Source organism: Glycine soja, chromosome 9, assembly GCF_004193775.1.
Source record: "Glycine soja cultivar W05 chromosome 9, ASM419377v2, whole genome shotgun sequence".
Taxonomy (NCBI): Eukaryota; Viridiplantae; Streptophyta; class Magnoliopsida; order Fabales; family Fabaceae; genus Glycine; species Glycine soja.
In genome coordinates this window covers 1,193,233-1,204,582 of record NC_041010.1, presented here as the reverse complement: position 1 = coordinate 1,204,582, position 11,350 = coordinate 1,193,233, and the positions used below count along the sequence as shown (strand labels likewise).

The window sequence follows — 11,350 nt, the reverse complement described above, 5'->3', positions numbered from 1 at the left end:
TTTAAAAGTAATGATGAGTTAATTCTTGAACTGATTTCAATCAATAATTTAATGGATTTGCAAATAAATGAAGAGGTGGAAGAGAGGGTAAAGAAAACTCTATAAGGGAAGCTCCACAATCAATACATGAATTCCCTTGATATCATGCCATCTTCATCCGACAAGTATTATATTATAAGTAGGTAAGGTAAAGATATAAGGTTGATTTACTGGTTAAAGGAAGAAAGAAGAGGAAGAAGTTACGGGTTTAAATTCCTTCCAATAATTTTTTTATCAAAAACTAACAACTAACATTTCTTAAAAAAAAAACCATGTATGAGTAAAATCCAGGGGAAAAAAATAACAAAAAGAGATCTGCAGGAAACTAGAAAGCCTTACCTTAGCTTTCATATAACAATGACCCTCACAATCAGGGACCAATTTAGGGGGGCAAGCAGGGATTAGATTTTATCTTTAGTTTTACACATAACTTTAATAATAATTATTTTTATTAGAAGTTAAATAATTATATAATTGTGTACAAAAAAAATTTGGCTCCCCCTTTGAAGCATTCTTGGAGCTATGCAGAATCCAAGCAGTGGAGCTATGTTTCTGTGGCTGTGTCTCCCCAGAATCATGGTTTCAAGTAAAAATTTCCTCTTGCACTTGTCATAATCCCTGTTGTTCCTGTGCTGAAGTAATCAGTTGCCTTGCATAAGTCCATGAAGCTCATTCTAGGAATCAATCTCTCCAACAATCTTGCTAGCTGTGGATGGAATGCCACACGACACGGTAGCCTGTATCGTGGAAGAAATTATTAGGTGGTCTTAAACCACATGACATAAATAAGTGCTATTAGTTTTTTTCTCGTAAATTGAAAAACTTGAATACATGTCAAGTAGAAACCACATGGACAGTAATGTTTTGAAAGTAAATATCACATGCTAGCAAGAGGAAAATGAATATGTAAAATGACCATAATATGAGATGCAAACTGAGATTAGAACAAGTGACGCGGCACAAGTGTCCATGTCTCCCAAAAATAAGATAAAGCTCAAGTAATGACTAATGACATCAGTGTTTGAGCTCAAATATCACATGCTCGCAACTGAAGAGAGAAAGAGAAAGAGAGAGAGAGAGAGAACCTCTTTGCTTCCTTGATCTTGCAAGGCCAATGGTAGCAATTCAGCTTTTTGTCTAGTCTCCTTTTGATGGTTCTGCTTCTTTCTTAAGGGATGAATGGCATTACTCCTCTTTTTGAATTCCGTCCAAGGTTCATAATAGTACATGAAAGCTAATAGGACAGTAGTGGCTGAAGAAACAAAACCAATTAGAAAACTATACCAAAAAGGTCTACCAATCAAGCTCTCATCACACCTTCTTAGTGCTCCCCCACATCAACATTGCTGACAAAAACAGGCACTGGCCCTTCTAACAAGTTGTTAGAAACACTAAAATCTCGAAGTCGATAAAGCAACACAAATTCTTGTGGGATTTCACCTTAGAAATTGTTATTTGAGAGATCAAGTGAGATCAGACATGGCAGCTTAGTTGATATATCAGATGGGATATATCCCGAAAGCTGGTTGTGAGAGAGGTCTAGAGTCTGCAACCATGTGAAATTTTCAATGCATTGAGGAAACTTTCCCTTCAGACCCTTACTAGAAAGCAAGAGACTGATTACTCTATCTTCCACATCATGTTGATTCCAGCATTCAACACCATTAAATTTACATATGTCACCTTCAGTGTTGCTCTCAAAATCCCAGCTAGGTAAGTTATTAAACCGGTCCAATTTCTTGATGGTTTGCAAGCAATAGATGTCACTTTCAGCACCATAACCTGCCATAAAGAGACTGAACAATGACCAAAAGATCAGGAGAACATTTAAATTTCTTGTGGTAGGCATAGGCTTCATTTTTGTGGACATATATGGGTACAACAAAACTAGAAAAAATGGACAAATTGAAGCATAGTTGTTGATTTGGTGAGGGAATGTTTGAATGCTGTACGAGAGTCATTTTTGTTGACCAATTTTAATTGTCGAGGGAATGTTTGAATTCTGTACGAGAGTCATTTTTGTTCCTATGTGTGTTTATTGTTGAGATTGATTTGGTGAGTTGTGGTTTTTGTAAAAAAAAATAATTGTTTTGATTTTCAATTTGAGAAAAGGTGTTGTTGTGAAAGTATCTGGTTCATTTTGCTTTGGAGAGTTCATTTTGTGAAATTGTGGCTAGTTGCGACAGTGAGGAGAGAAGAAGGCACCCAAGTGATGTACATGAAGCTGAAGAACAACAATTGCGTTTTTGAATAAAGGATAGAAGAATAGATTGATTTGTTGTTGTTATTGACATGAAGACAGTCTTTGTAATTGCATTTGCAGAAACCCAACCAAGTCAAGTTGAAGAACAACAATTGTGTTTTGGTGTAATAAAACATAGAATTGAACACCGAACAATGAATCATACTTTTTCGTCGCCAACCACTGTCGTGCTTCACCGCTTATGCCCTCTAAAATCACTAACCCTATGAACATCGAAGTATTTTTAACAGCCTCATTTAAAAAACTATTATAACTACAGGGATAAAAAAAGTAATAGCCACTTCAAAATAAACTTTTTATATTTTGTTAACATAAATTAAATACGATTGTAAAAACTTGAACTCAAAGTCTCACGTGGCAAAAAACTTACATGTGTCCACTTCTGATTGGTTGGTCAACAGAGGGCATTAAAATATGGTGAATAAAACTTGTACCAAAGGAATCGCCTAAACCTTTACCTTGCTTTATTGTCATTGATTTTAGTTTTCTTTATCCATCAATTGAATTGCTTAAAACTTTCTCTAAATTTTTCTATAATCATATTCTTCATGTTCAAAAGTATTTTGCAAAAAAGTTTTCCACAAACTCACTTTATTCCCTTCTTGAGTTTGACTAGCCATTTGGATAAAACACTACTACACTACATTAAAGGATGGAATGTTGGCACTAGGTAGCAATCTATTGAATTATATGAGTTTTTAATTTTATAAAGTCTTATCTTTGTTAATTACTAATGAATTCCAGTTCTGTTTTTTTCCTTAGAAATTCAAAAGTGGAGAGTGGAGACCAATATTAATAAGGGTTTGGTTTTTTTAGTGTATAAGCACAACTATGCCTAAGATAAACATGACCTCTAAATGGCTAAACTTGTTCATTTTCCTCTGCCACTGCCACAAGCACAATAATGGGTTTTATTCCTTTTTATATAAGGCAATTGAAATGTGATGAAAATAGTATCAATCTGAGAGAAGTCAACTGTATTTGTTGCAATGACCTCTTTGATAAATATAACTCTTTAACAGTTATAGATACTATAAAGGACAATACCTTGCTTACATTTATGACATGTGTAAAAAAGAAATGATAAGAATAGAGGCTACTAAGTTCATATATAGGGAAATGAAGATTGCTCTGAGTGTTTCAAAGAGTATAATCACTATTATCTCTATCTTCCCTTTTCACGGCCATGTTCTGATTTTTTGCTTCTTGCCCTTTGTATGTTTTTCTTAGTATCCAAGTCTGAGTTGCTGCTTGACATTCTTTCATCTTTGGCTCCCCTTAACTTTTCTGACCCTATTATATCTTCAGTGTCTCCTCTTATAGCCATCTTTTTTTCCAAGTCCAATGCCAACTTACCATCTGATCTTTTAGTTTTGTGTTGACCCTTTTCTCTACTTTCAGCATGGGAGATTCTTCTTGTGACTTCTTCTTTGTTTACTAAAGATCGCTTGCCATGGCTATCTCTAGTGGCTGGTCTCTTCTTTGCTCCTAGAAGTAGATCATGTGACTTTTGCAGCTTGGAACTAGTGGTTTCCTTTGAATCTTTTTCTTGTTCAAAGTAGAGGAGCTGCACCACAGTTCTCAACGGCAGAAATTCATTTTTGACTGCATGTGCACGCACTTCTGGGGTCAGCTTTTGGCACTCCAGAATCCCACACAAGCGCTTTTTGTCTGCTTTGCTCAGGTCTGGATGCACCTGTGTAAGCATTGAACGGAAGTCACATCATGAATGCACTATAAGCTAATTTAAGACTTTATTTGGATAAACTCCTCAATAAGTATATATAGGAAAAAAAAAGATAAAATGAATTAAGTTAAAAACTTAAAATCAGCTTTAGGAGAAGCTAAATGAGAGAATTTGCATAAATTATTTTATGCATAAGCTAATTTTAATTTATGACATAAGCTTAATTAATTTTATCTTCTTATTTTATTCTTCTATAAGTGTTTATTGAGAAGTTTATCCAAACAGGTATAAATGTTTAATGCCAATTTAATAACTTCAGTATTTTGATGCGAACAGTGTGTATCTCAAAAGGTGCTGAAGTATCTTGTGTTTCATGAGCATCTGATATGTATCCAATAAAGTTACCATGAAAATTAAACAAAGTGTAGACATTGTTTAAGACATTGCATGGACAATTCACCTTAAGATAGATGTTGATAGCCTGGTAGAGATCATCATGCTCTAATCGGCCAATAGCCGGCACAGTTTCAGCCAGGGAGACAAACTTTGACACTGGCATATTATCGTCCCTTGCCACCACTTGAAGATAGGAATCAATGAGCTTACCAACATTTCTGATTGATTTTATCAAGTGCCTGTTATCCACAGCACCAGGGGAGATTCTTTTCCAAAACTTCAAGTAACTTTCCAACACTGCTAGGACTAACTCCGTGTCATAAAAGTTTTGGTCCAAAGGGGATGTTGAAGGATAAAGGAGGTCACTCACTGTTGCCTCCTCAAACTGTATGCTGGCTCTCTTTATCAGTTCTGTTTTGGTCACTGGGGAGACACCAAGAGGGCTTGAAATGCTGAGAAGCCTTAACAAGAAGCCAGCTGAAACTGACCCTCTATCAGCAGGAATCATGCTCACAATTGTCTCCAGAATTTTTCGGCTCACTGCTTTAGATTCTTCTGTTTGTGTTGCTGAATTGAATGAACTTTTAAGCTTTGTGATGCCGGGTAGCCACTTACAGGCATAGACATGCAAGGCTTCACCAATAAGCTGTGGTGGGAGCACATATGTTGATCTAATAGCCATTAATATGCACCTGAAAAGATCTATGTTAAGATCGGACACATCCTCAGTCCACCAATCCTTTGGGACTGAATGATGCTGTTTTCGGGTATAACCAGGCCTAGTGTAGGTGTAGGACCATTTGACCTGCACATAATCATCGTTGTTAAGAAAAACAATGTTCCAAGCACCAATCTTAGAAATGTGAAAAAAATTATGGTCTTGAGTTCCTTACCTGTGGTGGGGGTGTGAGAATTTTCTCAATAATTGAATCAATGCATTTTCTTGTTATGCCAAGATTCTCAGACCACTCCGGTAACTTGTCAGTGGCCTGTAGTGCTGCAATAGAGTCTTTCCATCCTTCAAGAATGCATGAATTGAAGAAAGCCTCAAGTTTGCTTACAAAGTTCCCCTTCTCAATGGACTCGTTCATTTGGAGGAGTCTAGCAGCACAAAGTACAGGTACAAAGTTATGAGCACTGATGTTGATTGAAACTCCATAGCAGAACTTAGCACAGAGTTCAAAAGCATCTGCCCCTCCAGGCATATCATGAAGCTCTAGAGGAACATTCTCAGAACCACTAGAATCTGAGCAAAGTCTTTGTAGAAGGCCACATTTTGGGAGAAGTGAAGACTGTAGCACACATAAATAGAATTGTAAATGAACCAAGATTAAGTTTGTTATTTTCTTTTATGCACACATCACACTCAATCTAATTCTAATACCTTGTGTAGCAGATAAGTAGTGTCATAGATTTTTATCACAAGATCAGCTGGTATATCTGAAACAAGACTCCTGCATTTATGATTATGATAATATACGTTAGTTTATGAATATATATATATATATATAGAGGGAAAATAGTTTGTGTACCACTCTTGGACCAAATATCTATATAAATACCTGGTAGCTTGTTCACTGTAAAAAGTATCTGGTCTTGTTCCAAGTTTCATGAACTTCATATCTACTTATTGTGATATATACCCAATGGTCAAGAAAAAAACCTCTACTTGAAAGCCTGCACAAATTCTGAACACTACAACTTCAATGATGCTACAGATCCCATAAAATAATTAGAGAGAGAGAGAACATCATGTGTTTTATATTAAACCCTTTGTCCCTTTTTCAGGTGTGAATCAAAAGGTTTTTTAGTTGTTGCAAGATATTGGTGAACATGCATACATGGATTATATCATGGTTTTGGTTCATGATTATGCAACACCCCAACATGGCAGTAGCATCTTCTATTTCAAGCAAACAAACTAAGAACTGGAGGAGAGAGTGAAGAAATCACTATAGATGAAGCTTGAAGACCAGGACATGAATTCACATGATATCATTCTTCATACTACTATGTATGAGAAAAATCCAGAAAATAAAGAACAGAAAGAGATATGCAACAAAGCCTTACCTCAACTTTCATATAAAAATGACCCTCACAACCTCATTTATTTGCATATAACTCTGCAAGAACTTCAATTTATAGATGTGGTGTCCTCATCTACAGATGAAATAAAAGAAGAGACAATAAATTCCAGTTTTTGCCTTCATGCACTGAGAAAGAGTACACAGAACAGTAACTGTACAGAGAAGTACTTATGCTAGATACCATGCATTGATGCAAAACAGTAAACTGTATTGAGAAGTACTTATGCTAGATGCCATGCATTGATGCAAATTTGTCTCTACCCTGGTGCCTTTGGAAGTTACTTCCAACTTCAAGCTGAACTAAGTAGGTGAAGCTAATAAATAAAATTAGGTGGATGAAGAATACCTTTGGAAGTTACACCAGATTTCTGATCCTTATGCCCACAACAACTAATAAGAAACTGAAGAACTTAATAATTTGAATACTGATGACTTATAATGTTATGCAACTCATCTGTATTGTTTTCTTCAAATTTTGAGAAAGGGAAAACTATGTCAACAAGAGAAGAACAAGGAAACTGATAATGGAAAATGCTAATATCAATGTCCCCTTATAATAACATAAACTGTTACATAAGTCCCTGAACTTGCAGCTGTCCGACAAAGTCAATACCACATGGTTTTTCTAGAGCTTTGTCTCTCAGGTGATCACTTGATATGGGGAAAAAAGACGCCCTCTATTATTATTATAAGTTATACATTCCATTTGGGCAAAATATTCAAATGATCCTAAAGGGATTTGAACCAAACTCTCCAATAATGTCTGCACATATTTCTTTCTCGGAAATGCATTTTGGATAAAGCAACAACATGATTTAAAGTTAACTTAAATTATTGCACACATCAGCATCTTTTTTCTACTCTAAATATGTTGATTGGCAAAAGTAAAAAGTAAAAACTCAATTACTCTTCTGAAGTATAATGCAGCAAACAGCATACATTTGAATTTTCCTACAAACTGCAAAAGTGTTGTAATTTATACGTATAGCTTAGAAAATTAGTGTGGATAAATATCTAGAACCAATACTTGGTTCCACTGCTCAATTGGATTTTGGAGAAGAAAATCATCTTTACATCCAAAACCAACTTTAGGATTTTGTTATTGGATAAATCCTCAAAGTGAATCTCAGAACCGATGCATACCTATTTTTTTTCTTTTTGGTCTCATACCTTGGTATGTCACTTTGGATCCTGACTAATATGATTTTTTTTTTCAAATGATGACAACAAAGTTTGAACCTAAGATTTTGTATATACTACTCAAACCCCACACCATTAGGCCAATTCTAGTGGGTTTCCCGACTAATCTAAATTGAGCTACATTGAATCTCCTAACTGATGCATATCCATTTCAATACCTTATTAATACTATAGTTTTTCTTTGCTGGTATTCTAGAGGAAATTAGGTGATATGTGATATCAAATATGACTCTGAATCCAATGACTTGTACGTGGGCCAATTGTTTATCATATATATATATATATATATATATATATATATATATATATATATATATAATGTTTACTGTTGGTAAATGCATGAGTAGTTTGTTAATCATATGATAAACATTGGTAACCAATAACTAAAACATTACTAACAAAGTGTAGATATAACATTACTTCCTTTTACACACTTCTTAACAATGCATATTCCCTCCATTCTCAAATAAATGTTACTACCGAAAAGCTTTTTTGTTCAAAATAATCTGTTGTTTTTCACTGCCAAGAAAGCATTTATTACCTTTGTTTTCCAGCTTTCCCTTCTCCTCTCAAGAAAGCATAAATTGGTAACATATACTTTCAAGAAAAGGACAATTTTGTCCTATTGTGCTTTTTTCTCACAGTATTAGAATAATTGATCGTTTCCTTAATCCTTGTACAGTACTCTAAAGTGGCACTAATTTGAGAATGAAGAGAGTATAGTAAATTAAATGCTATTGAAGAGTTATTTATTGTGATGATCCATAATGGATAATTGTCTGAGAACTAATTACATAGACACAAACACGCACACATAATATGCTGAGTGAGTTTTATAGATGAATATTTTCATTATTTTGTGTACTGAATAGTGAATACTCATCCAACCCTCAAAAAAAGGATAATTGAAGAAAGAAGCAGCAGCATCGAAAAAATATGCCTTTATGCAACAAAGCATATTTTTTACCTTGACTAATGGCTCCTGTGTTTGGAAGTTGAAGATTAACTATTATCTAAGACCAAAAAAAAAATAATATAGCTTTAAAAGTACGTCACTGTTTGGATCATAAGCGTATATAAATCCAGAGCAAATACGTACTAAAACATACTGAGATCTTTCCAGAAGAAACTTTTGATTCCATATATATAAGTATGCTTGATTATGTTAAGAAAATAGTATGAAAATCCGAGAGAAAATGATACACCAAGCTAATTGTGACCACTGGTCAATGCTTCCTAAGATAATACAAATATAATCCATGCATCATTTTTGTGAGGTTACTTTGCTTAGTCGCTTTCCTTGTGTCTCCAAAGAACTATATATAAACTAATGTAGACTTTTTTATTTTCTATTGAAACTTATAATTGGTCAGCATTGGTCCTCATCCAATGTATGGTCTTCTCAATTATCCTACCCTTTATTAAGCACATAGGAACCAAGAAAAACGGAAGACAACTTTTTCTTTCTTCCATTATTATTTCTCTTTTTCTTCCCAATTTCTGAAAGCTCAGAATTATTAATTTCACAAAGGCTACTCTTTAGACAAGTTTCATATATAATATAAGGGAAATAAAGAACCTATACAATGCTTCTTAAGGTTGAGGATTATGATACATTAGTGCTACTTCTGTGAGGCCTTTTCCACCGTTCATTTGTTAAAATCTGACATACCGTTTGGTCGATGCTTTCACAGACAAGTGGAGGCAAAGCAAAAAGCACCGTGTTTGTGGCACAGCACCTATATTACTTTCAACAAGACACGCAAAAAAAAGTGCTTCATGTTTTTCTTCCAAATAATATGGCAGCAGGAATCTTACAAGGCACCTTTTTTCTTAGAGGTAATAACTCTCACAGATCCCAATATTCCATAATCACCGCCAAAATTCAGAAAAAGTGCATAGTTAATTTCAGCTACCTTTGCTAAATACAGAATCAATGACATCCCTATATGATTCTTGGAATGGCATTTAGCCAATTATGTGGTTCTTCTTCTCATCTCCAATTGATAAAAGTTCTATACTAGTCACTCTCCTCTCACTTCACACCCTTCACAAGATGGTTTTACCATTTTCCTTTTTGTCTTTTTTCTCTTGGAATTTTTTAAGCCAACAGAACCTACGCTGTTTGCTGCTTTTTCAGAAAAACAAATTTATATCTGACAAAAGTGCTCTTCATCTTTATAACAGAATGAAAAAGGCTTTTAACTGGTTGTGAAGTGGTAAGTCAAACAAAAAATGCTTTAATCAAATTCCTCCCTAGCCCCCCCTACTTATCTCCCTATGCTTTCACAATTAGGCCTCTCAACAAAACACTAAACAATTGCATTGGAAAATGTCAAAAGAACTTAAAAAAAAAAAAGAAGTAAAGAAAGCAGAAAACGTACCCCGTGAACATATCATTGATGATACTTGAATGATAGGAACCAGAAAAAAAGCATTCACAACTGAAAAAGCTGCAGTTCCTAAGTAACTGCACAAAATGAAGAAAGTAGATGAAGCAGAAGCATCAGTTTTTGATATGTGGTGGTGGCCTAAACTAAAGTCAGAAAGAAAGCATATCTGCATGGACAAGTGAAGAATGCTTTACTAGTTTCATGCAAGTAATCCTCAGAGACAAATAAATAGAGAGAGGGTTATGCTATAGCTTAAAAAGACTCGTGTGGTAGAAGTAGAACCAACCAGGGAAGGCACCAACACCAAGTGAAGGAAAACGAGTACTACACCACAATGTCTCCTAACCAAGAGTGCTATAGAGTACAACATTGAAAAGAGAGAGAGAAGGAGTGGTTCCTTTGGAATTAGTCAACATAGTAATGTATCAAAAGCATGCCATGATATATTATATTCCTTTGAATAGTAGCAGATACTGGAATGCAATATAGAGAGGGAGAAAGAAAAAAAAAATTGATAAACAAGTCTTGTCTTGAGTCTTGAGTCTTCACCTCAAGAACAGCTTCAAAAATTGGTGTTGTATGATTAAACCACAAAAAGCATGCAATGCAAGTGGGTTAAGGCATTGGAGTGCTCTCTCCTATACTAATTGAAAAGAAGCTTGAGTGGGGCCTAGTCTCAAACATAGGTGAAAGATACACTGTGCATTCATCATCATGCTTCCCCCCACTATACTAAACCTAGGGATATTCTTCTTCTTCTATTAGGCCCTATATATGCCTTGGCCACCCTTGTGTGCATGTTGGCCACGTGTCCACTTCTGTGCCGTTTGTTACATCAACCCTGATGAGATTGCTCTGACTTCTCTCTTTTGGTTTCTTCTGAAGCCAAACACAGACAAACATTTCTCTTTCTCATCCCTGTCACTGTATGGTTTCATTTTGGAGGTGTTTTTCTCCTACTATTTTTCAATCACAATGGTTAGAATTTGGAATTTTATTTTAATAATTTATACTGATTTTTAATGGAAATCTTTATAATAAGGATATTTTTTTTTAACTTACATTCAGAAATTAATTCTTTTGAGATGTAAAAATTACTTAAATACGCGATTAAGATTCAAATTCTTATTAACATATTTAATAAATTTTATTATCTATCAACTGTGTTTAAACTTCATTATTAACGAAAATATTTATTATGCAAATTACCTATATAAAACTTTTATATATTTTTTTGGTGAATATATAAAACTCTTATTTTGAATAGAAAATAATAATGCAGAAC

General features: G+C 34.6%; 1 protein-coding gene across 6 annotated transcripts; it reads right to left on the bottom strand.

Annotated features, from left to right (window-relative positions):
• Positions 1-3,204: 3,204 nt before the first annotated feature.
• Positions 3,205-10,802, bottom strand: LOC114368666 (BTB/POZ domain-containing protein At5g47800-like). Of its 6 annotated transcripts, XM_028325889.1 has the most exons (9): positions 10,615-10,802; positions 10,352-10,419; positions 10,057-10,142; positions 6,456-6,545; positions 5,948-6,073; positions 5,770-5,839; positions 5,279-5,677; positions 4,450-5,190; positions 3,205-3,998 (listed from the first exon to the last, which is right to left on the bottom strand). In XM_028325889.1, exons 5-9 carry the CDS (start codon positions 6,004-6,006, stop codon positions 3,468-3,470), a joined length of 1,800 nt encoding a protein of 599 aa, XP_028181690.1. In that variant the 5' UTR covers positions 6,007-6,073; positions 6,456-6,545; positions 10,057-10,142; positions 10,352-10,419; positions 10,615-10,802; the 3' UTR covers positions 3,205-3,467. The 6 variants fall into 6 exon arrangements, with proteins under 6 accessions (XP_028181690.1, XP_028181692.1, XP_028181691.1 ...); XM_028325891.1 differs by lacking the exon at positions 10,352-10,419; XM_028325890.1 differs by lacking the exon at positions 10,615-10,802 and having other exon boundaries at positions 10,260-10,585.
• Between the last annotated feature and the right edge of the window lie 548 nt (positions 10,803-11,350).

Bases quoted from the DNA above. Each gene is read 5' to 3' on its own strand.
- LOC114368666 (XM_028325889.1), bottom strand. From the start codon at position 6,006: ATGAAGTTCATGAAACTTGGAACAAGACCAGATACTTTTTACAGTGAA. The intron at 5,840-5,947 runs GTATTTATATAG...TCATAAATGCAG, and splicing joins TACAGTGAACAAGCTACCAG to GAGTCTTGTTTCAGATATAC. The intron at 3,999-4,449 runs GTGAATTGTCCA...ATGCTTACACAG, and splicing joins CTATCAACATCTATCTTAAG to GTGCATCCAGACCTGAGCAA.